This window comes from Xiphophorus hellerii, chromosome 10, assembly GCF_003331165.1.
Source record: "Xiphophorus hellerii strain 12219 chromosome 10, Xiphophorus_hellerii-4.1, whole genome shotgun sequence".
Taxonomy (NCBI): domain Eukaryota; kingdom Metazoa; phylum Chordata; class Actinopteri; order Cyprinodontiformes; family Poeciliidae; genus Xiphophorus; species Xiphophorus hellerii.
Window position 1 is genome coordinate 898,211 of NC_045681.1, and position 26,240 is coordinate 924,450.

Genomic DNA, 26,240 nt, shown 5'->3' on the forward strand with positions numbered 1-26,240 from the left:
CTCACTGGGCCTGTTACAATAAACATTACTAGACGATAAATCATCCCAGAAGTTATCGTGATAAACAATAATGCTGTTCTGAGATAATTTTGCAGTCATATAATAATACAAGAACATTCTCAAACTTTCAATTCTTAATATTTAACACAGGAAGTGCAAAACATTTCAAATAACCAAAATAAATAAACAAAACAAATAAAATGAATTATAAACTTTTTGAACAAAAATTAATTAATTTATTCCTGTTTAATACATCAATATGGAACCTTATATCTGCCTAAACTAGACCCCCTCAGCATGCTGCTGCCACCACCGTGGGTTCGTTCAGTTTTCACGTCGCTCTACCAGCAGGAAGTTTGGTTTGACATGAACAAGCCGGTCCAGACGCGGCGCCGCTCAGAGACAGGAAGTGTTCCTGGCTGGAAGATTGACCCCGCCCACAGGAAATGCCTGTCCTGCGAGTCTCCAGCCATGAAACGACGCCTGCTGCTGCTGCCGGAGGCGGCGTGCGCTGCAGTCCAGCCCGACGGAGAGTAAACCATCGTAAAACCAGAATGAATCGGGTTTAGGACGAACAGAAGAACCAAATGGGCCAGAAATCGTCTTCAGATGTTTTAGGTTCTGGGTTATTGTTCGCTCTGGACATGAGTCACTGCTTTGTGCTCCAAATATTTTCCATTTGCAGTTATGAACCTTTAGAGCCTGGCAGAGACGATCTTCATCCAACTGGAGCTTTTTGTTTCTGTTCCTGCTGAGGAATCCGCCCGCCGGTTGCCATAGTAACAGTGGGAAAAGGGTTTTAAACGCGTGATGTGAAGAGTTTACTTTCTGACCTTCACCTAAAAAAGAAAACTGCTGGGCGTGCCTTGGTGGCGTAGCGGTTAGCGCGACCCGTATTTGGAGGCCTTGAGTCCTCGACGCGGCCGTCGCGGGTTCGACTCCCGGACCCGACGACATTTACCGCATGTCTTCCCCTCTCTCCTTCCCCGTTTCCTGTCAGCCTACTGTCATATAAGGGACACTAGGGCCCACAAAAAGACCCTGGAGGGGTAAAAAAAAAAAAAAAAAAGAAAACTGCAGCAGAGGTGTTCAAAGTGCGGTGCAGGGGCCATATGTGGCCCGCAGACTGTTCAGCTAATTAATGCAAAATTATTACAAAATCTTCTGATAATGGAAAATGTTAGAAAGTATCCATGTTTTAATTATGTTTCCAGTAAATAGAAACTCATCAGTTTAGTGACTTTTAGTCAGAACCACAATGAATCTGCTAAATACAACAGGATGAAAAAGACACAAATGACCTTTTATATTATATTATTCATACATTAATAAATATTTCTGATTCAAACTAAATACTGACATCAGAGCTAAATACTCAACTAATATACAAATTCACTTCCAGACTAATCTGCACATCCTTTTCCATCATCACATCTGACTATTTAGTTTAATTTAGTTTTGCATATTTAATTTGTTTTTGAGTTATAAAAACTATTTTTGGCCCAAGTGACAAAAAGTAGAGCTGATCTTACTTGTGTTTCATTTTAGCCTGCTCTGCCCAGCTCTGACGAAATCTGCTGTACTGGCTGTAAACTCAAAACACACACACACACACACACACACACGCGCACACACACACACACACACACACACACCCGCGTTCAGAAGAAATTAGAGCTTCAGGGCAGAGTGAGCCTCGTTCTGCTTTGTCAGCCAATCCTTTATTTTTGCAGCAGCCATCATGAGTCGGTTTGAACTCCGGTGGAAAGCGGGCGGTCGGCCTGCAGCTCTGAAACCGTCTGGGTTTCTCCCTGAGGACAGTGTGTGTAGCGAGAGGCCGGCCGTCTGAGTGGACGCGTCTATAACCGGCTGAAACAGGAAGATTTACGGCCAAGATGGCGCTGCAGAAATCAACATCAGAAAGGTTGCAGGACTGGCTTCCTGTTGGCTCAGGAAGAGGAATGCTACCCAGCGAACGAACCAGAACCTTAACGACAGAAACAGGAAGCGCCTTCATAAAGCTCCAGCAGCTCAGACATTTGGTTTAATGCACCGATTGCAGTTTCCAGGCCGATCGCCGATCTTTAACGCTGCAGGATGCAACTTTTCTAAAAATATTTGGTAACTCTTTATTTGAAGGGTTAGCATGAGACTGGCATGAACATGAAGGAATCTTTATGACTGCTGTCATTAAATAATGACGCTCTTAATGCAAAGCTGCAGTAAAAATGTGCAGCTTTGTGTGTGTGTGTGTCTGTGCGTGTGTGTCTGTGCATGTGTGTGTGTGTGTGTGTGGGAAGCCAGTACATGCCGGGTCAGTCATGCTCCTGCTGAGAGCCCCACGGCTCTGGCAGACATTCCTCACCATGCTAACACTCTTTGCTCGCGGTTTCTTTTATCACAGCTCTAGAGGTCACCGCTCTGTGGAAAGGTCAACTAAACACAGCGGTCCATACAGTTTACACCACGGCTGCTCTGTGACACATCACATTCAGCAGCTCGTTCCGCCTGATCTGTTCATTCCTTCTCTGCGTCGGTTTAATGGCTCAAAGTTTTTACCTGAACACAGAAACCTGAGCAGAGTTTCAGGAACAAACACCTCAGCTCACTTATTGTTTGAGAAACACTTTAATTTCCATGGCAACCATTCAGCAGTCCAGAGAGCCTGGATGGACTTAGCCCCGCCTTCGAGGTGCAGCCCCCCCCCCCCAGCTCCTCCAGACTAGCCAGCAGCAATTAGCAACCAGCTCATTATAGGAGCAGCTGCTCAGAGCAACGCTGGTAAAAACATTAAAGGGTTAATAGAGGAGCCATGTTGGGACGACTTCCTGGAGGCGGAGCTTCAGAAAGAGCAGGAGTTCTTAAAGAGACAGAGGCCCAATTTCAAGGTGTTAAATCAGGAAGTTAAGTTTATTTACATGTATCATATTTTGTATATATAGTATTTAAATTACAACTGAAAGTAATCTTGCAAACGTCCATGGACAGATGGACGGATGATTGATGGATGAAAGGATGGACATGATGTGCCTGGAAGACACATAATACTGCCCCTTTAAGGTAAACCTGGAGGAGTCAAAGGTCACCAAGGCGACATAAAGTTTCTCTGTCCTCCTGTCTGTCCGTCTTTCTGTCCTTTCCTGTCAGGTTTTGCAGCAGCAGAAAGTATTTTCCTACAATGGTCCATTGTCCCGCTTCCTGCTGGGTCAGAATTCACGGAAACGCCGCAGAGCAAACAAACAGCGGCGGCCCTCCAGGCGGCGTGGGGCCGCTCAGGGGGAACCCGGCCCCTGCTCCTGTCAGGAAGCTAATGGGCGTCGCGACCCCACGACCCCGCGGCTCGCTGTGTGAAAGCGATGGAGGCCGGAGGAGGGCGGAGTCAGTAAAATAAAACCGGCAGCGGGGATTTCCAGCTGAGGTTTATGGCCGGTCGTTTGTGACATCACTCAGCCTGGAAACGCTGCGACGTCGTCTGGTTTTCACATTTAGGATTAAACTGTTTAAACTCCAAGTTCAGAAGATGAAACCACTGGGATATTTAAAGCAAAATGAGTTCAAAAAAATTATCTCATCTTCCCAAAAGTAAAATAACTGGATAATAATTCAGATTACCAGTAATTATGGATAATAATCATGTTTTGGACAGTTTTCATGGTAATATGGATGGATGGATGGATGGATGGATGGATGGATGGATGGATGGATGGATGGATGGATGGATGGATGGAGTCGCTGTCTCTTTAAATCAGGTCAAAGTTCAGCAGGAAGTCGTCGTTTCTGCTCCTCGTTTTGTTTCTGTTTGTTTCTCTGCAGATGAAAAATAGTTTCTGGAAACGTTTCAATCTCATGTTTATTCAGACGCTAAAGGAGCAGAAAGAACCACCAGCAGGAATAAACATAAAACTCACAGCAGGACGTCAGACAGAGCAGCAGGTGAGCAGCTGACCAGAACCAGGTAAACTCTGTTTAGATTCATTTAGAAGTTTCTGAGATTCAAAAGTAATAAAATTTTTTTTTTTTTAAATCTAGAAAATACGTGAAAATTTCTGAGATTAATCTAAAAATGTTCTGTTGTTTCTTTCTAGACAATTTTTTACTTTTTAAACTCAAAAGGTTTTTCTAGTAAACCTACATTTTTGCATAAAAATGTAGGGGTAATTTAACACCTTGAAATTGGGCCTCTGTCTCTTTAAGAACTCCTGCTCTTTCTGAAGCTCCGCCTCCAGGAAGTGGTCCCAACATGGCTCCTCTATTAATGTTTTTACCAGCGTTGCTCTGAGCAGCAGCTCCTATAATGAGCCCAGCAGATGTTTGCTAATTGCTGCTGGCTAGTCTGAAGGAGCTGAGTGGGGGAGGAGCTGCGCCTCTGAGGCGGGGCTAGGTCCAGTCAGGTGTTTTGAACAGCTGAATGGTTGCCATGGTGATTAGAGGATTTGAAAGAATCAAAGCAACACTCCAGGTTTGTTTTTGATGAGGGAAAAACATGAAAACATGGTGGACAGATACCGGCCCTTTAAAACTACGTATTCACAGTTATGCACCTTCCAGGTTTATTGTTGCAACGTAACAAAAAGTGTAAAAGTTCAGTGGTCGAATGCTGAAGGTTTTCAGTGTTTCACCAACATTTCACCTCTTTATATGTAACTCTTCTGTCTTTGTGAATCAAACCGGAAACATTCTGAATTTTAGCCTAAACAAAACGAACTTGTTCACAGAACGTAACTGAGAAACGTCTGGCAAACGTGATGCCACACTACGGTGTGTAATTTAAGTCATTTCTGTTATTTCATTACCTGAAATCTTTAGTTCAAATCTTCCGTAAGTACGTCTGTCAGCAGACTGACTCACATTGTTGGGTGCAGGAGGAGGAGGGCGCCAGAGGCTGGATAAATATCTTTTCATTCCCATTTGTGCCTCATAAAAACTATTTTAGGATATTTCTCTGGTTTTGAAGATGAATGTTCTCTTGTAACGCCTTCTCTCCTCACACACCTACTGATGACAGGAAGCAGGTTTAGATGTTAGCGATTGTTAAATATGAAGCTTTTCAGTGAGATTAAATTATTGAATAAGATATTTTTATCAGAATCTCGTCAGGGGAAAATATGTGGCTTCAGAAAACGATGGGCGGCTCCAGGAAGGAAAACCTGCCGTTCCCCTTCCCGTCTTGACCCCGCCTGACCCCTGCTCTCCTTTGTTCCCCTGTTAGGCCGATAAAATTAGTCTTTGACTGTGAGCAGAACAACAAAACAGCGAAACGCGTCTGCAGAGGAACCTGCAGCTGAAACACAACGACAAGATCAACTGAACTCTGAAGTGCGTTCTTAAAGAGCAACATGGAGCTTCAGTGTTTCGCTTCAGCTCCGGGTTTCCCTGAGGAGCCGCTTGTAAAGTTACCCAAAAAATAATAATCATTTATTTTATTTAACCTGATAGACAAAAATGGCTTTAATGTTGCAAAGTCATATTTTCACCATTTATTTATTAATCTATAGATGTCACAGTTTCATGCTAAATACTATTTAGCTACAAAACTAAAAATTTAGCTACAAACTAAATATGTATAGTTGGCAAGCTAAATAATATTTGGCTAGTAAGCTAAATATTGAGCTCAAATTAAATATGTAGCTAAAAGGTTAAATATTAAAATTCAAACTCATTAGCCAACTAAATAATTAGCTTCTAACTAAACATCTAGTTAGAATAAACTAAATATCTAATCTAAAAAAAAGAAAAATTAGCTCCCTGCCGCTCCTGCGTATCTGTCCAGGCTACTTTATAAACCACAGTGTCATCAGCTTGTAAACGTATTTTAGCTACATTTAGTCCTTTTATTTGCTTTTTTTTAAAAAACTACCTGCTCCTTTAACTTGATTAACTGATTTTTGCGCAGCTGTCCAAGTCAAAATCCCACCTGTAGTTTACCTGAGTGTATAACCTGAAAAACATTCGTTATTCACCTGGTTGTGCTTCATGCTAGCTAACTCTTTTCTACTAGTACGAAGGTGAAGTTTATTCTTTTGTTTCCTGCTCATTTCATGCATCTGTTTTCAAGAAACAAGCTGTTTAATTTCAACGTTCTGCATCCCGACCCTCATCACTCACATAAAGATCTTATTTCATGCGTTCTTGCTGTCAGGAAAACAAACACTCTGGGTCATTACTCTAAGAAAAGCTTTCCCAAACAGGCCTGTGATAAGCAAACGCCAAACTGGGATTGTTTGGAAGTCTGTGTGAATCAAACGCTGGTCAGGCTGAGCCTTAATCAGAGCAAAGTGATGAAGGTTTCTGACAAATCTGCAAACAAGATAGGAATCCAGAGGCTCCATGTTGTTAAACTGACCAGAGCAGCAGGAACAAAAGGTCAAATCCAAAGGTGACAAAACTCAAATCAGTGAGAAACGATCAAGTCGTGAGAGAGTTTAGAGAAGAAACACAAACTTAGACCAAGAAAAATGGAAAACAGGCGGAGGGAGATTGTGAAAAGCACTAAATTTGTAATCTTGCCTCCCTTCAGGGACTCTGAACGGCGTCCAAAAGCTTTTCTGAGCAAATAGCTGACATGCTTCAGGACAGAAGTTGTTTATGTTGGGTTGCAGCGCAGGAGAGAGAGGAGAGGGATGCAGAAACAGGTGGGGAGGGGGCACAGAACGCCGCTGACCTCAGGGAAAACAGAGGATGTGCTGCTTTTCCTACTTCATGTGGTCAGACAGGTTCTGCTCCGGTCTTCATCCTACAGCCCCGCCTGCGATCACATCTGAGGGAAATTAAAAAAATTATGCTTCAAATCGTTATTTCATAGAAACACAATCATATCTAAATGAAAATACGGGCGTGTTTAACCTTAGGAGGGAAAGGATTTTACTGCAGTCACATTAAAAATAATGTAATGTATAAAATAAACTTGGATTTATTTTACACAAAAATCTGGAGTCCAACTTTATAATGTACAGAAGAGGATTAAGGCCAAAACAAAATGAATTCAGATTTTTTCTCAGGATTATGACTTTAATATTAAAAGTCATAATCCAAAAAAAAGTAAAAATTCTGAGGACAAAATATCAGAATTCTGATATGAAAATCTAAATTTTGTGATTAAAATATGAATTTTTTGGGGAATAAAGTAAATATTCAGAGGAAAAAATAATTCTGAGATTTAAGTCAGATTGTTTTTTCCCCCAGTGGCTTTGATCCTTTCCCATAAAAATGTGACACCAAAAGTCCCTGATTTCATTTATTCTTTTTAAAATAATTTTATATAGACACATTTTTAAAAAATAAAGACTAAAAAGTTAAAGTTCCTGATGAACTGGTTTCTGTGAGGCAGATCAACCTTCGGTTCTTTGGTTCGGCCCGTTTCCTTGGCAACACCTGAGCCAAAGGTTTGGGAACAGTCAGCAAGGATTCAGAGATAAAGTCACATGATGGATCGATCAGCCTGACCGAATCCTGCATGGGGGGCGCTGAGGGGTCAAGGGTCAAAGGTGGAAAGCCTGGTCTCAGACACACAGCCAGCTGGTTTGGCCCAGATTCATGCCAGCGATGAATCCTCCTCTAGAGTTTAGAATCATTTTAAAGTTCGGACAGCTGATCCCAGTTCTGGTACCTGAATCTAACTGGACTCACAGAACGGAACCAAACTGGGTCACTTCAGGATGAATGATTCACATCGCTCGCTAATAAACCGACATATTCAGAGATTTTACTCTGGAACACAACAGCAGATTATTTGTGGAAAATTTGCCTGTTCAAGTATTTTTTTTAAAGTGCAAAGCTAAAACCAGTGGAGGGCATCGCTAACTAAAACGTAAGCTATGCTAACCCTAAAGCACTTACCATAAACATTAGCTGTGCTAATGCTAACATGCTAAAGCGCTAACTTTCACTGTGTTGACAGATACCATGAGTAGATACAACATAACCACAGGGCTAAATTTGCAACAGCAATGCATTCTGGGTAAAAATAAACATCACTTAATGCACCAAAACAATTCATATATGTGAATTATTGCATTCATTTGTTCAATTAGCACCTCTAGCTGTATTGTACACTTGCCACTTACTTAGGCCTGTCACGATAACAAATTTTGCTGAACGATTAATTGTCTCAAAAATTATTGCGATAAACGATAATATTGTTTGAAGACCTTTTTACACTGATTTAATGGAAATGATGTAATAATGCAGGCGATTTCCTGCCAAAGATAGATACACTTTATTTTCAAAAGAATATTTAACACTGGAACTGATAAACATAATAAACAAAACAACCAAAAACAAAAATAAAATTAATTCTCAGTCTCCATTAACAAAAAATTTACTTGAATAAAAACTAAACAACATAAAGCCACAGTGGAAATAAATACTGCATTCAACCAAAAGAGTGCAGATTATGAAGTCTGTGTTTTATGTTGCCCTTCAGTAATAATTAGATTTAAATAGAGAAGATGGGCACATCGACTACCTGATGCAATAGTTCACACTACATGATTTTTTGCTGCTATTTTTCCCCTTAGACAATCTTAGAACGTTGGTGGTTCTAAGATTGTTTAGTGAGAACGCTGCTGGCGTTCTGACTAAAACCAGGAAGATAGAGCACATAACACCAGTTTTAAAGTCCCTCCACTGGCTCCCTGTAGCTCAAAGAATAGACTTTAAAATACTGTTGTTAGTTTATAAATCACTGAACGGCTTAGCACCACAATACATTAACGATCTGCTTTTATTGTATCAACCTTCCAGACCTCTCAGGTTCTGGTTCTGGTTCTGCTCTGCATCCCCAGAACCAGAACCAAACGAGGAGAAGCAGCTTTCAGCATCTATGCACCACAAATTTGGAACAAACTTCCAGAAAACTGTAAAACAGCTGAAACACTGACTTCTTTTAAATCTCAACTAAAAACCCACCTGTTTAGGATTGTATTTGAAATGTAATCAATTACAAATTTATTGATGGAACTTGACTTAATGATTGATTCTATATTGCATTGTGATTCTGTGTTTGTAATGATGTAAAGCACTTTGAAATGCCTTGCTGCTGAAATGTGCTATACAAATAAAATTTGATTGATTTTGATTGATTGTCGCTTACGATTTCGTAACCGATCCTCCTGTAGTGTGTGGTGTGTTACGGTAGATCAGGGGGCTCAATACGTCGATCACTGGAAGGTTTGGAGTTGATCTCGGCAGTAGGTGACAAACTGAACGCCGCCAGGACGATGAGACCAGAACTTCCTCTTCTGACGCGCTTCTCAAAATATTCACTAAGGTCCTAAACGTTTGTAGCTTCATTAAAGAATTATATATATATATATATATATATATATATATATATATATATATATATATATTAAATCAACAAAACCTGTTAAAATTTATATTCTCAGTAATTATTGTTTCAACAAGGTGTTGTGCAATTCAGTGCGTTTCAGTTCCATTAACAAAAAAAAAGGCGACAAAGACCGACTGAGTAGCAGAGCAGGAGTTTACATTAGCTAATCAACCAATAATCGAGAAATAAATATCAAGCCTGGAAACTTGACATCGTAACGGACTGAATGTTACGTTTTTAACGTAATTGCTGCTCCGCTTGCGGGGCGCAGGCGGTTGCCACGGCAACGGGTGTGCTTAACGACAAAGAGAGACAAAGAGAGAGAGTGAAACGGTAGGAGAATCTCACTGAGGAAGAAATATACTGCATTAGGTTTTCTATCACTTTATTATTTCTGCTATAACTGATGTATATTCGCATATAAAATAAGTCAATAAAGTTTAATTTTCAATTTTTATGTCTTCGTGTCATGAGGTAGATCTCAGCCGGCTGGTGAGAGAAAAAGATCTTGGTCTCAAAAAGTTTGAGCAACCCTGCGGTAGATCATCCTGGCCGCTCGGATCCAAATCAGGGGTTTTGATTTGGACATTCAACAGGCTTAACGCAGCCAGGCAGCCAATCAGAAAGCCTGGATTCTCCCAAACAGCTGATACGGCGCAACCTGAAGTCCAGCGGACATTGGAGATGATATGTGGAAACAACATTAATGTTTATTCAACATGCAAAGAATATAGAAATGACAAGAGGAGGAGTTGGAGCGAAATTGCTACCGCAGTTGATAAACCCGGTAACGTTTCAGCTGTTCTTCGTTAACGTGACGTAAATAGTTTCTAATGATTTTCATTCAGTCAGGACTTTACGCTGACACTAGCCACATGCATTGCAGGTAGATTGTAGTAAAGCATTGATTAATGCCTGGTTTTAAAATTAGTTCACTGGACTTGTAGCCATTATTTTGTGCCCATTGTTGGACACCACATGGCCGGACCGAACCCGATGGAACCGTTATACCTAGGATTTCTGTCGGCTAATGTTTGGGTCCGTCAGGTTTTGAAAATGGGCCGACAATCGGTCGACAGCTCGTGTGCGCTGGGCTTTACACTAAATAAAGGAGGATCAGTGGAGAGCACCGGAGTTGAGCCTTTTTTCATTCGGTGTCATCAACAGAAAGAGAAAAAGGCTGGAAGAGACGATAATGCCGATAATTAAAATGATGTCGATAGTTTTAATTTATCGTACGATTAATTGATTTATCGTTTATCGCGACAGGCCTACACTTACTCAATAAAGTTTTCCTAAAAACGGAAGAACAAGAAAGGAAACGGAAATGCTGCATAAACAACTTCAAAATAAAAGCATAAATATAAATCTCAAACTACTTAAAGAACTTTTAACAGTCAATAACCAACATTTCAACACAAATGTTTAATTATTCAACATATAGTTTATGTTGAATAAACTAAATAAATTAAGGCTACAGAAACTAAATGCGCTAAATGTTTTTGGGTTAGCAAAATGCTAAAGCGCTAAACAAAAAACTAGCTCTAATTAACGAGTTTGAATTTACCTGGAGGAATTAAGTTAGGGTAGAGATTAGACTATAACTTAGGTTAAGCTTTTAAAATGTCTGCATGTCTAAAAATGTGATTTTTATTAAAATGCAGGAAAAGCAGATAAAATGTCAGCGGAGAACGGACAGGAAGCAGGTCAGTGCTGCTGACCTCAGAGGTCAGGATGGGATCCTCTTCCTGTTGAGTTCTTCCTGCTTCAGCATGAAAACGTTTCCATCCTTTCAAGAAACAACACGGCGATAGAGACAATATATTGATTTAAAGCTTAACGGCAGCAGCTGCAATAAATCAAAATAAATTTGATTAAAGTTTTAAAATAAATGTATTTAAGTTTTTAAATAAATCAAAAACTGTCCTGGTTGGAATAAACGTGACGTTGGACGTCAAACCAACAGGATCACGTCGTCATGTCGCGCCGCAGTGGACCGATTTCAGGTGCAGGTTGGGAAATCTGAGGGATTTACTAATTGTTGTGTTGCCAAGAAGCAGCAACACAAACAGATTACAAGGCGTGACTCACGATCTGCAGTCTGAAGGAACGCGCTCACCAACAGATGGGACGGCATTAAAACCGTCTGAAGTGCTAATAAATACTGTTTACCTCACATTTTTATTTGAATTGAGTATTTTTCTTCAGTAAACAGGACAGTTTCATTTCTGCACAAAGCCAAACTGGACACTCCTGACCACAACAAGAAGTTTATGAAAAAATGGTTTATATTTAAATCAAAGCAAAATAAATAAATAACCTAAAGTTATAAAGCATTTCAGCTTCAATTCAGACCAACAAAAAAACAAAAAAGTTTCAAAGTCAACAGTTCCTACCGACTCAAAAGGCATCGGCCTGAATTCAAAATGATAACATCTACCTGCTTTTTGAATAAATTGTGTAAAATTGGGTTTTTTTTCTGATTTTACTTTTTATTGTCTGTTCAAAGTAAATAATCGTAATAAAAAATAGAAATTTCATAGGAATATCAAATCATTCAAAAAATAAAATCTGAACAAAGAGGTAAAAAAAAGATTAAACAAAAACCCCAAATTTAACCAATACAGATGTTTACTGTAGCTTTAGCTGTAGCTTCAACCTTGTTTTCAAAAGAAAATCCACAAAACTAACTATACTGAAAAAAACAATTTGTTTGCATATTAATACAAAGCACATAAAATCATTAAACTATAAAATCCTTGATTTCCAAATCTTGTTTTATGATGGAGTTCTGGTGCGGCTGGTAGCGCTGAGCTAACACAGTTAGCTTTATAACTGGACAGTTAGCACAGTTAGCTTTATAACTGGACAGTTAGCACAGTTAGCTTTGTAACTGGACAGTTAGCACAGTTAGCTTTATAACTGGACAGTTAGCACAGTTAGCTTTATAACTGGACAGTTCGCACAGTTAGCTTCATAAATGAAAGGTTTGGAAACTGAATTTGTAAAATTGGTTAAAATAGTTAAAACAATGAGAGGCTTTACTAATAATACTGAACAAAATTAACTCACCGCTTATTGTGCGTAGGAAGGTATTTTTGAAAGTCCAAAAGCAACGTTTTCTTCTTCTTCCTCTTCTTCTTCTTCTAGGTTTTTACTGTTGGTTGACAAACCGACTTACCGCCACCTACCGGACTGGAGTGTGAATGGCAATCAGAAAGATTCCTCCTGACAATATAAAAGTTCCTCATACAGATCTGAGTCTCATAGAGGAAGTGAGGAAACAGGAAGTGACATGATGACTCTTGCAGGAGTGAAGCAACAATGTAGTTTGGTAACCAGGTGCAGCTGATCACACATGTCAGCCATTTTGGATCTTTAGGATGAATTGGATATTTGGTAAAGCATTTATTTGTGTAACTTTTTATACACGCTGCAGCCATTTTGGATTTGTGGTTGTCCTGTTTAAATAACTCCTAAATGCTGAGTCATGATGTTCTGTCATCCACACCCAGAATTTGAATAAATGTTGGTTGCTCTTTTTTATTTCTCACTAGAAAAGAATCAACTAGCTAGAATCAACCAATGAGAGTCAGGAGGCGGGTCTTAGCACTGCCAATCGCAATCTAATACTTTGCAGCTAGCATAGCATGTTGTGAATGCTCAAGCTAGTTGCCATAGCTACCGATGATGGTGGATAAATGGTTTTCCTGTAACAGGTGTTTCTCGCAAGTACATGAGATTGATTGGCAGCGTTAAGCCCCTCCTCCTGCCTCTGATTGGCTGTTTTTGATGGGAGTGGTTTGTTTCTGCAGAGATCAGTAATAATTCAGGAGGAGGAGATTATCTTTTACAGATTATCTCACAACAAACTGTCATGACATGGAGACAGTCTTATCAAATATGTAAAAACATATATTTTTATAAATGTAGCTTAATGTCTCAGTTTTGCTCCAATGAATCAGAAAGTAACTCCAGGGTGTCCTAATTATTCCACATGACTAAAATGTTTCATAAGTTTCTCAGCGCGCTGAAAGTCAGCAGACATTCCTCTGATGACGTCTGCTGACATTAAAAATCAGGAAACTGATTTATTTGAGTTGAATTAATCAGTAATCGATCCTGATCGCCGGGTTTGGATGTTCAGCTCTGGAGCGGCTCTCCCAGGGTTCTGCTGGTATGTGAGGCTCAGCCCGCCCCTTTCCGCCCCGCAGACCCAAACTCTCCAGCGGGACAGACCCACAGCTCCGGCGGCTCGCTCGGACCACCCGGACCCGAAACGCGCGTCCTGTCCGCGGGAAGCACAGCCAGCCTGGAGCCGCTGCGTCTCACCGCCCTGATCCCGTCCGCCGCGGCCAGGTGAGCGTCCGAACCGCTTAGCGGGAATCCAGCCTCGTTTTTAGGTAACTGTGAACTCATTTGAACTTTCCTGGTCATGCAGAGGCTTTGTCTGCAGTAAGTGTGATTCATTCAGGGGCTTTTATTGCTGCTGCTGCATCATTTCAAACACATTTTTCCACGTCCAAGAGGACAAGAATAGAACAGAAATAACATTTATTCAGGTGGACCAGCAGAAAGTTACAGATAAAACAACAAGAAAACAGGAAGAGGAGGCTGAGCAACAATACCAGTTATTCAAAACAGCCTAATATCACCGCTGTGGCATGCTGGGATTAATTATTAGACTATTATCTCAAGCTGAACAGATTAGCTGCAGTTTCAGATGAAGCCGTATTATTCTGGTGTTAATGATCAAACCGTCTGCAGCAGATTCATAGATTCATATCCAAACAGGAGCAGCAGCAATAATTCACTTTATTTCCACACTTCAGCAGAGTTTGGTTGTAATTACACGCCTGTGAAACGCCTCCGATTCTGTAAAATACATTAAACAACCAGAGGCTTTAAATTTAGAAACAAGCAGGGCTCAGTGAGGTGGGCGTGATTCTGGGGTTCGGGGCCCTTTGACCCGACCGGGACCACCACGTCAGGCTGCTGCCCTGCAGCAAACAAACACCAACGATCAATAAAAACCAGAGGCGGCCACACAAAACCCGATAGCAAACAGGCTGGGACGGATCCGGCTGGTTCTGTAGCAACAAGTCAATTCATTACATGATAAATGAAAAGAAACTCAATCATTTCCAGTTATTGTTTTTCTCTTTCTGCTGGATGATAAAAGTTTTCAGTTTGGTGTTTTGGCCTCAACCAGCAGAAACTTCATGATTAACTTGATTTGTTGTTTTTATTTACTTTGGAAAATATTTCCCAGTTCCAGAGTTAAATGTTCAATAGAATTTAAAGTTTATTGATGGTCTGAAAACAATATTATTGTTTATCGCGATAACTTCTGGGATTATTTATCACGGCAGCAGATGGTTAGCACATGCATGTTTCCCTGTAACCAAATGATTTCCAGTAGCGACGGCGCGCTGTTAGCTGATGACAAACGTTTCCTGAGGTGCTAACGTTCCTCTGACCCCTGGTGACCTCCAGGTGTGACTGACGTGAAAATCGGCCGTGTTGGTTTTCACACAGCAGAGCTCGCTGCGTTTCTCCTGCTGTCTTTGGCCTCACAGTGTGAAGTTTGGAAACCTTTGACATCACCAGCAGCTGTCAGCAAATGGTCGCAGTCCAGTCGTCTGTCAGTGACCTCTGACCCCTGTGAACGGATGCACCGTGTTGTTAAGAGCTTCAAGCACACAATTTGGTCCTGACGCCAACGACTGCAGATTAAAGGGCAAACGTCACTTTATAACAGCTCAAAACCTGCAAATCAATAATAATTGGGTTTTATAAGCAGTTACACAATTTAAAAGGAAATTTTAATGGAAATTTGGCTGCAAAGAAAAAGGGAGGGAGATTTTTACAGAGAGACAAAGACAGAGTAGGACTTCAGTTGTTGTTTGTGAGCATAAAGTTTGTTTCCTTTTATAATGATTTTTACTCTTCATCACTCAGAAAATGTTTATTAGGATGGATTAAATTATGACATATAAATTTATTCACTTATTTATGTATTTATTGGGTTTTATATTTCTGTCTTGACTAAAAAACAATGCTGTATGGTTTGAATGACATGAATACGATTTATTACAGGGCCATTTATTAGCGGTGGCCAGGCCCCCCGTGGCCACCTTTTGGGAGCACCACTGCTCATTATGTGTCATCAATCAGAGAAACTGTCTAATAATGTCAGTAGATTTTATTAAATCCATATCTGCAGCTTTTTAATAATCCTCCCGCATTAGTCGGTGACTAACAGCATTGATATCTGAGCCTGAGAACTGAATCGTTTTAATCTGTAACATATAAGAAGTCAGAGAGAGAAGGCGAGAACAGAAGGAAATCGACAGAAACACAAACACAAAGAAGGAAAGTCAGGAGTGCCAGGAAACAGAGAGGCTGGACATTTTCTGGAGGCATGCGAGTGTTTTTTCTTGGCTGCGGAGGAAATGTAGCTGTTTTTCTTGGACTTGGACTGAGAGCTGATGGTGAAAATAGGAGCGTAATTGAAAGTCAAGCGGTGGCCCTGAAAATCGTGGCCTTATCGCGTGTTTGTTCACCTGGTTAGCGAGTAACCGAGAGGAGAGGAACACTTGAGTTAAAATATTCAGTCCAATGTGGATTTAACTGAAACAAAACCAGCAGAAATTCACATAAATTTAAGAACAAGATAAATGAAAACCTGATGTAATTTGGAGGAGCTGAGGATGGCAGACAGGAGGAGGAGGAGGAAGAGGAGGAGGAGGAGGAGGTCAGCGTGGAGAAGACAAGGATCCCAAACATGGTTTCAATCAGATGGTCGTAATGGAGACTCTACCGAGTGATGCTCTGCTCAGGAATGTGTTCAAACACACACGGCTCCCTTCAGACTGTGGTTACTCTGGTTTACATCTAACAAAACCATCCAAAGAATAAACTGCTCTAACGACACGGGAACATTGGATCGAGTCTCCGAAGAATGAAATCAGGGAGAAAAACCGGACCGCAGCATCTTTAGATGGATGCTTAGACTGCAGTTCTTCATCTGGTAGTTTAGCTTTTAAAAATAAAAACAAATTGAATTAACTTGAATTTAACTAACTAACCAGCAAAAGAAGTTTTAGTCTGTTTTCCCACCTGATAATCCAGCAGATTCAGTTTGAAAACTGCAACATTTGTTACATTTTCAGCTGCTGCAGTTCATAACAACCAAACTAACTGAGAAACCTGTTCCCCTCCCCGCCTGTGGGGGCGCTGCACAAAGAACTACTGAAGAAAACAACAAAGAAGCTAATGCTAAAATGCTAAACAGACTTTAAAATAATAGCATGAATATAAATATCTAAACTACTTGAAGAATTTTTAACAGACAGAAACCAAAACTAACTTCATTCAGCTGAAAGTTTACAAAAAATCCAAGTAAATTATTTAACTTTTAGAATTTATGCTAAGAAATTAATTCAGGCAAAGCTAAGTTTGCTAAATGTTTTCAAAGTTAGCTAAAGCGCTAAGCTAAAGATTAGCTTGAATATTAGCAGAGTAGTGAAACTGGAGTTGATTTTTATAGTTTTGTTCTGTTTGGTCCAAAAGGTTTTACAGCAGATTAAGGAGATAAAAAATATACAGATTTAATCCTCAGGGTTTGAATTATACGCTCATGCTAATAACTGTTCATGAAAGACTTTAAATAGTTCATGGTTTGTTGTTTTTATGTCAGAAAAGCCTCAATATAATGTTGTTTTTTTTGCAGTTTCTGTCTGCAATGAGAATTAATGAGAAATAATTATAATATTAAATATTAAATATTGTTAAATTGTCTGGGAAAGCTTCTCTTCAGCTCTTCATCATGAGTTCACAGCTTTAATTCCTCTAAATTTGGACGTTTTTCTACTCTGCTGTATTTTCCGTTTCCTGTTCTAATTAATTTGTTCAAGTTAATGAGATTTGGGAGCTCAGCTAACAGGCTCTGAGCAGAGGGATGATGGGAGAGACTAGGATTATAGGATAATCCAGGCTGCTGTCAACACCTCCCTACTTTTCTAATATCTAAAACAAAGACAGACAATCTGGGATTAAACCATTAAACCTTCAGATTTAATGCTGTCAGGTATGTTTTTGTGATATTTCATGGCATTTTGAATCTCTAGGATTCTGTGTAGCTAATAATAAATGTTTCAGCGAGGAGCAGAGAAGAAGAGTTGTTCATTAAAAATGCCTGGCAGGAAGTTTTAGGGGTTCTTCCTGCAAGTGGTTTAAGATCTTTTAATGGGATTATATCCAGATAAACTACATCTGCGGTTTACCTCAGAGTAATTAGGAACGCCTGCCTGCGTTTCCTGGAGTTACAGCTGAAACCAGAAGTTTACAAACACTTCATAAAAAGACACGCATTTTTTCACACGAGCTGCATTTCCATTAGAAATGTGAACAAAACTTCATCTATTATCCGCCAATAGAAAAAAAATAATGTGGTTTTTCCATTAAATAAGAAACGCAATTAAAATCACATGTGAATAAGTTTGTTTATGCGATAAGATGTAAAAAAAAAATCATGTAACATAATCATCCTACAACTTCCTGTCGTCGTCTTTGTCGTTTCTGCCAGTAGTAACATCCTGTTTCACCTCAGTGTGAAAAAAACTATGTATCATTAGTGTATGTAAACTTCTGGTTTCAATTGTATTTGGGATGAGTTTAGGCTTTAAAAACTTGGGAAATCCCGTTTTCCTCTGGCTCTGCATCGCCTGCTGCTCTGCTGCATGTCTGCAACGCCCCTCTGCCAGCGCCGCCCTGGGCAGCGGGCGCAGGGCCGGCCCGGTCTGCGGTCAGGGGCCGCCTCGGCCCTGATGCCATCCTGCGTGTTGTGAACCGTAGCGGCTCATTAATGCCGCCAGGCCGGGCTTGGTGTGGTGGGAGGCCTGCAGACGTTTAGCTGCTGTGAAAAACCTCTAAAGAGAAACAGAGGGGCATTTTTTAGCTCTTTGTGCTATCAAAATATTTTTAGACAGGATTTCAATTACTCTTCTGGAACAGAAAACATGTGGCAAAAAGCTGGTTTGCATGGTTTTACAAAGACTTATGAAGAAGAAAGGCAGCAAACACACGAACAAAAGCAGAAGTAAGCAGAAGGTTTTACAGTAGAGATAAAGTGTAAAAAGAAAATTTACCGTAATTATCAACAGGAATTACTAGGACAGTGATGGCATATGCTGGAAAAATGAGTTAAAAATTGAACTTTATCTAGTTTCATGGTTTAAAGCCTGAAGGATGTAGAAACTTTACTGAAATAGATGCAGAAACAAACTTTTAAAAAACGTTTTCAGATGCAGTGCAGGAAACAGAAATAATAATTAACAACATATTTTACATTTATCTGACTGTCTGGTCTATTCATATTGTTAGAACAGAAGTTAAAAATATCAGTAGTTTTTAGCTGCGCAGGGTTTACAAGTTTAAACCACTTAGAGGCTATTTTTTAAAGTAATAGTGAGATATGATCTCTACCTATTCTTGTGTTGGTTTGTCAGTCCGGTCCGTTAATATTGCTAAAGCTACTAAAAGTCGTTAAAAATGCTAATTTTCGACCATAACAGCTAACTACCGCAGGAAGTTAGAAAAGCATCAGTTTAAGACTGAAAAGAGAAATTGTTTCTAAAACTAATATGTTGGTTAATATTTATAGTTTTTATTTTGTGTCAAGACAAACACCTGAGCAGTTTGTGTCCAGGATGTGTGGGGTCTGCAGAGATATTAGCTTCCCTTTTTCTGACCCTTGACCTGCACAAGTCTTGAGTGGAGCGAATTAAAAAGAAAATTTCTACGATGTATCATTTGGGCTACTAATAATTACTCTGAACTTTTTTTACAATATAACCATAAAAATCAATAATAAAATGATTTTTTGGATCCATTCTGTGGGTTTTATAGTCAGTAATCTGAGCATCGGCTGCAGTAATTATCATCTCTTCCTGTCTGACTGCCTGTTCCTGAACTGATCCGATGTTCTGACCCAGGCAGCTGACAGTCCGGCTGCTGAAATGTGAGCGAGACACAACAGGAAGACGGAGGCACAAAGTCCTCCCATGTGGGGAAGAGGGGCAGATTCTGAGGGCTAAATTTAGCCGGTTCCACGCCAGCGGACACTTGGAATCCTAAAAACTTCTGGGACGGATTTATAGGGAAAACGGAACGTTTTGATTCGTCTGTGAACCGAGACAATGTTTCATATTTACATTAATACAGCAGCAGATGAGAAACACCCAGAGTCTCCAGGTTTAACACAGATGTCTCTCCTCTCCATAGATGCCCTGTTCCTGTTTCCAGGCCGAACCTTGGAGCGATCTGCAGAACCAACAGGAACCCAACTGAACCCGACTGAACCCGGTTCCCTCAGGTTCTGAAAATTTAACTTCTTCAATGATGCGAAACATCAAATCATAAAGTGGGACTGAAATTGGTTTGTAAATAATAAACCGTTTAGTCCTGCAGACCTGGATTTGCCCTTTAATCTTGGAAAAACTTGGACTAGGACCAAACTTTGAGCTGAGGTTTGTTTTTTGGTTTCGGTTCGGATCTTTCCTGGGAGAACATCCACCAGGTTCTGTGGTCATGAATCTTCAGGAGAAGCTGTCCGGCCTCAGAGGCCTGGTGTCCCCCGGCCGGCGGCGCCATAAAGGTGACCTGACGGCGGATATGATCAGCCCTCCGCTGGGCGACTTCCGCCACACCATGCACGTGGGACGCGGCGGCGACGTCTTCGGAGACACGTCCTTCCTGAGCAACCACGGCGGGTCGGCCAACAGCGGCAATGGCGACGCCGACTCCGTCTCCGTCTCCTCACCCGACAATAAGATCGGCGCGTTTTTCTCCAGGACGCTGCGTCACATCCGGCGGGGATCGGACAACCGACCCCGGGACGCAGCGAAGGAGCTGTCGCCGCCGCCGCCCGCCGTGTCGCCCATCATCAAGAACGCCATCTCCCTCCCGCGGCTGGACGTCGACGCACCCAACGGGAGTCCCGCCGCCAGGGCGCTGTTCCCCGGATCCCCGCCGGACCGGGAGAAGAGCTCCTACGGTGAGTCGGGAAAACCTCCCGGTATTAATGTCTTCACAGCCAGGGCCGGACATACTGGGCGGGGGGCCCTGGGCTGGAGACAGGTTGGTGAGAATGACAGAACATTAATAGGTAGTCTTGTACATCAGTAGGTATGAACTGATACATGTAAAGTAATGAACTGTAAAGACAAATTAATTTATTTAAAAAAGAAAGAAAAATCTTTTGGCCTCCCCAAACCTTGTGGCCCTGGGCTACTGCCCCTGTAACCCAGCTTACAGCATCTTCCTTTATAAATTTATTCAGTTTTTGCGCTTGCCCTCCATACCTTTTAGATCATAAAACTGCTTAAATATCAGACAAAGACAACCATTGAAAATAAAAAGTGGTAGTGCATCACTGGCACTTTAGTCAGAGATACAATCCCGTGGCGGACTTTTCCGTTAGCAGTACTGCTAACTAAAAGGCTATCTGCTCTAACCCTGAAGCACTAATCATGGACATTAGCTACACCAACATTGAATTTAGCAAAAACAAATTGAAAGCATCTTTATAATTTTATCCAGAATGCTTAAATTATTAGGGGAAGTGCAGCAAATTCTTCAAAGGTAGCAGAAACGCTAAAGGAGCAAAAAAAAAATTAGCTCCCAGCAGCTCAGTAGCGCTTTATCTGAAAACTTTAATTCAGGGCAACGTTTAGATGAGCCTCTGCTGCACAGAATAATGAGGTCATTAAGGTTCTGGAGAACTGAGCTACACCAGGAGGAGGAAATGAAGCCATTTCATTCCAGTGTTTTGTACCTGTGGCTCATCTAAAACCTGCAGGACAGCGACTGGAGGACTGGAGTTTGACACCATTGATTTAGGGGAAGCTAATAGCGCTAACCGTTTTCAAAGTTAGCATAAAGCTACAGCGCTCAATGAGAAATTTGCTCTGCTATTAGCTCATTAGCATAGGAGCGCCCACCACTGGCTAATGTTCATGGTAGCTTTATGAAGAGAGGAAATATAAAGAGAAACTTGACAGGTAACCTACAGATGAAGGGACAGCAGTGTGTTGCATTTAAATGACTAAGCCTTTCATACACACACACACCCCGACTGCTTGAGCCATGTGTGTGAAATCCAGACCGCTCCATCCCTGTTTTCACAACAAACGCTGCTGATTGTGAGCCGAGGGGATTTATGAGGACATCTTGGACAAATCTGTCTCTAGAGGACTGAACTCAGCTAACCCAGACGGTAGCTTGTTGTCCGTAGCGTTAAGATAACGTCGGTTGACTCATCTGACCTTTACCCTTGTTTTACTCTGTAACAGAGCTGCAGTTTCATCTGAAGGGAAAACATTTAAAGTTGAGCCTTGGGACAATTTTGGGATTTAGTGGCGCTCCCCGTCTTAATCCCAAAATAGCAGAGCAGACCCAGATGATGTCATGCTGGTTTTCCAGCAGAGATGAACGGGGCGTTAGCAGAACCATAAAACCGCTCAAATAAAACATCATAAAACAAAATGTACTCAATACGAAGATCATCAAACTAACAAACATGACTGGAAGAAATTATGATTTCAGTTTTTAAGGTAACAAATGTATCCAAACCAAACGAGACTAATGGAAAAGTAATCTCACCCCAAAGCTAATGACTGCAGAAACATCTTCATCTAGTAGCTAAACCCTCATTTTTAAAATAGGAAAGCAAACATTTTATTTCCTAAAAGTCAATAACTTTAGTGAATATTTGATCATTTGTAACAAAGGATTTATCTCCAGCTAAAAATCATTTTAATAGCAATATATCTATTTTTGGATTAATTGAGTAATTATTGGATGGAAAAGGTACTTAATGAGTTTTTTTATTTTGTTTTTTTACAGAAACAACCAGGTGAAACTAAAACTGCCATTAGTACTAAGTAGAACAGATTTACAGACACGATTTTTATTTTTCTTAAATGTAAAATATTTTTCACTCCATCTTCAGTTTCAGGAGTTGGAAATCAGATCCTGTTGGTTTCTAAAATATTCAAGCTGGTGGTTTTCTGCTCATGGCTTCATGATGCCACAGGCTGCGAAGGCCAACAGAAACATTTCAGCCCCTCGTTGGTACCAAAGCTGTCCAGGAAAGGCTGTGCTGCCCCCTGCTGGATCCGCGCGTCATAGCGCATCATGAGGACGAGCAGTTAAAGGTTTTATCTTAACAAATGGTTTGTCAATGGGCCAAAATCAGAGTCTAAATTACTAACAGGCCAAGAAGATAGAAAAAAATGTAAAAAATTAAGCTTTTTTTTGCTTGTTATTTAGTCGATTTAAGTCAGGAAATGTATACTTACTATAAGCTTGGTTATAAAAAGATGAATCCTTTTTGTCGTATTGAATATTTTCCGTTGTAAGAACATTATGCTGGTAATAATTTTACTCTGATTAGAAATAAAACGCCTCCATCTGAACAGAAATCATTTTGCGGTGCAGTTTGGCTTCACCCTGATAGATCTTTGTCTTTAAACCGCAGAGCTTCAGCTGTTCTGTCTCCACTGAAACCTTTTCAGTTTGTCAAGTTTCAACCATAAACTACAAAAAGTTTGGTTGTCATTTTAAACGACAGACCAACAGGTAGAGCCTGGCTGCCCAGGAAAAGAAATCATCAATGTTTAAAACATGGATTTTATATTTTAAAAATAATGATTGGAAAATGGGTCAAGTTCAGTTCAACTGGATGAAGAACATCTGAGAACTCAAGTCTCAGTTGGACTTAGGTCTGGACTTTGACTAGGCCATTCTGCATGTGCTTTAAACTAAACTATCTCTAATCTCTGCCTGCAGTGAGACTAAATCACAACACAGGTGGGTGGGAGAGGTTAGCTGAGCCTCAGGCTACGTTGTTGATGCACCAATGACAAAACGACTAATTAGTTATTCTGAGTTTCTGCAGACTTGAACTTCTTCAGGAAGTGAATCTTTTAACAAACCTTCACTCTTGGTTTCACTTTTGTAGCCACTGAGTTTAGCTGATAACTTTAGCAGAAGCTAAGTGTGCTATCAAAGTTAGCAATGAGAGCTAAGTGAAACATTAGCTCTGCCATTAGCGGCTTAGCAGTAGTGATGCCACCACTGGTGACTTCTGCTGTTTTTAGAGGTCAAACATTTAAAACCATAAATCGTTTTCCTACTGCTCTGCTCCAAGATGGCTGCAGGAAAACTGCTGATGAAACGTGTTCTGATGTTCTGGTGGTTCTGATGTTCTGGTGGTTCTGATGTTTTGATGGTTCCGATGTTTTGATGGTTCCGATGTTCTGTTCTTCAGGTCCGGAGTCTGGGTTCGTCACTCTGCCTCGTCTGTCCCGGTTGGAGCGCCAGCAGCCATCCATCTCCTCCAGCGTTCACTGCGGCTCTCTCACCGATCAGACCGACGCCATCTTGTCCACCTGCTCCGCCGCCATCGTGACCTCTGAACCCAAACGGACGACCCGCGGTGCGTACTCCGACTCCTTGCCCTCCCTCGCCTCCCTGGACACCTTCACCTTTGACCTCGGCCCGTCCCTAATGAGCGAAGTGTTCGACCTGATCGACGGGCGCCCGGAGGAGAGCGCTGCCGTGTGGCGGGCGGGCGAGGCGGAGTCGGCGTGCGGGTCGGACGGTTCTGCCACCGTGTCCTTCGTGGACTCGTTGCTGCGGGAGGACGGCGGCGGCGGGACGAGTCCTCACCGGTGTGAGGAGGAAAACGCGGTGAGGGGATTCTCCGGGGAAGTACCGGACGTGCTGCTGGGTTCTGCTGAGCGGGTCGGGGTCCGGATGGAGAGCGAGCGGTTTCAGAGTGCTACCGACGTGCTAGCACGCCACTATGGCGTCGGCCTCTTAAAGGGACAGAACAAGATGGAGGAGCTCCGGAGTCAGCCCACGAAGAAAATAAACTACAGCTTCATGGACGATGAGGACGAAATCAAAGTCTGACAGGAAGGAACCAAATGAACCTTCCTGACGGTGACCTTCCTGGAAGAGGTCAGGACTCAACAACAAACATGTCTGTTAGGTTTTGCACAAAATCATGAGATTTTCTGTAAGAATGAGCCTTTTAGGGTGTCTGTCACTTTAAATCCAAACAATTTGCTGCTTACGTGAAAATGGCTGCAAAAAGATGCACAATTATACAACCGTACATCTTAGAAAGGCAGAAGTGGCGCCTCCTGCGCAACCAACAAGAATGCAGCAAGTTATAAGGGCCTATTTTGGGCTCTTATAGACAGAAAAAGAGTAAATTTCCACCTGAAAACTCAGAAATCTTGAAATAAATGAAGTTTTCTAGAAAAAGTAAAAAATTTTAAAGTTCCGCAAATTTTGAAACTCATAAATTTCAAAGTTGTTGTGAAGTTAACCTCTTTTCTCTAGCAAACTTTTGAAACTCCAAGTCACTTCAAGAAAATTTCTGAGATTAATCTCAAAACTTGGCAAACAGTAACCACTCCTGTTTTATTTTCCCATCTTCGATGGCCTTAATGCGCCGTCGTAGAAAATGCTTTCTGGATGGTGAGTCAACAACAAAACTCTTGTCTTTTCCTGCAGCCATTGTACAGCACATCCATCAGGAAAACCAGCTGACCAAACATGCTGGAGCTCTGCTGGGGTTGCTAGGTAACGGCGCAGTGTGACTCAACAATCGGGGGGTTTTTGAAATGGCTCATTTTCCAGACACTAAAAACAAAGCCATTGCCAAATAATGCCTTTTTTTACCGCAGGCCGTTTTCAGAAGCAGTAGAAACCAGAATGGAAATATAAAAACATGCATTCTGTATAAAAGGTTCCTTTTTAATTTCAATCAAGCTGCTCTGCAAACAGCAACACAGGTCCAGTGTTGGTAAAGATCGGTTCTCCATTTCTGAGAAACCGGCTCCAAGAGAAAGAGACTGAGGAGAAACTAAGACATGGAAATCAGAGGCGCGCCAAAAGGAGCAGCGTAGATCACCTTCAGGCCGGATAAAAACTGCTTTATGTGGAAAGTTACCCAGCCTGCCGTTCGCTTGGTTCCCCTCACACTTCCTGTTCTGCAGCAGCGACGTTCTGGGCGAGAGGAAGTACGAACCAAACTGCATCCCTACAAACTGATTTCACTCAGGAACAAATCGCACAAAAAGGGAACAGAAGTTATGAACACGGCAGATGTAGAGTTTCTAGAACGGTGCAGAATGGAAACACTTAAAGGAGAATCGCCTGTTTCCAGAAGCAAACAAACGTTCCTGTTTTATCAGGATTTAATGGGACAATTCAGAAAAGTGATGCTTCACTGTGTGGAACAAAGTGGAACAAAAGGCAAACCGACTTCTGAAGGTGATTTACTGACTTGGTTCTACCAGGAATGTCAGAGGAAATAAGTTAATTAAAATACATTTTATTAAAGTTTCCTTCAGTTTCTGTTCACCATTTGAAAAGTTAGCCAGAAAATAACAGCAATAATTTGGGTTATTTAACCTGTTAGAGAAAAACTGGGGTTGATTTCTCAGTCGTATTTTTACCATGTTGTTCATTTAGAAACATCACAAACTGAACTAAATAATAAATGTGGAGCCTCTCCTGGGATTTTTAATCACAATGAGACACCTGCTTTAAAAATAATTCACACATACAAATATTTAGTTTGCAAACTAAATATTTAGCAAAATGTTGAGACACAAAGTAAATATTTGGTTAGCGAGCTAAACTTTTACCTTCAAATTATATATTAAGGTATGAAACCAAACATGTAGCTTCAAAATAAATATCTAGTTAGGGAGCTAAGCATTTAGTTTGAAGATCAATATTTAATTTAATAACTAAATATTTAGTTAGCAAAATAAACATTTAGTTTGGAGTAAACTATTTAGCTTCAAATTATATATTTATTCCA

General features: G+C 41.0%; 1 protein-coding gene across 2 annotated transcripts; it reads left to right on the forward strand.

The window, feature by feature from the left end:
• The first annotated feature begins 13,217 nt into the window (after positions 1-13,217).
• On the forward strand, positions 13,218-25,993 carry cdc42ep1a (CDC42 effector protein (Rho GTPase binding) 1a). 2 transcript variants are annotated; one of them, XM_032574333.1, is made up of 4 exons: positions 13,218-13,690; positions 19,619-19,709; positions 19,805-20,390; positions 23,667-25,993. In XM_032574333.1, exons 3-4 carry the CDS (start codon positions 19,925-19,927, stop codon positions 24,311-24,313), a joined length of 1,113 nt encoding a protein of 370 aa, XP_032430224.1. In that variant the 5' UTR covers positions 13,218-13,690; positions 19,619-19,709; positions 19,805-19,924; the 3' UTR covers positions 24,314-25,993. The 2 variants fall into 2 exon arrangements, with proteins under 2 accessions (XP_032430224.1, XP_032430223.1); XM_032574332.1 differs by having other exon boundaries at positions 13,218-13,734; positions 19,619-20,390.
• The last annotated feature ends 247 nt before the right edge of the window (positions 25,994-26,240 follow it).

Bases quoted from the DNA above. Each gene is read 5' to 3' on its own strand.
- cdc42ep1a (XM_032574332.1), top strand. From the start codon at position 19,925: ATGAATCTTCAGGAGAAGCTGTCCGGCCTCAGAGGCCTGGTGTCCCCC. The intron at 20,391-23,666 runs GTGAGTCGGGAA...TCTGTTCTTCAG, and splicing joins CCGGGAGAAGAGCTCCTACG to GTCCGGAGTCTGGGTTCGTC.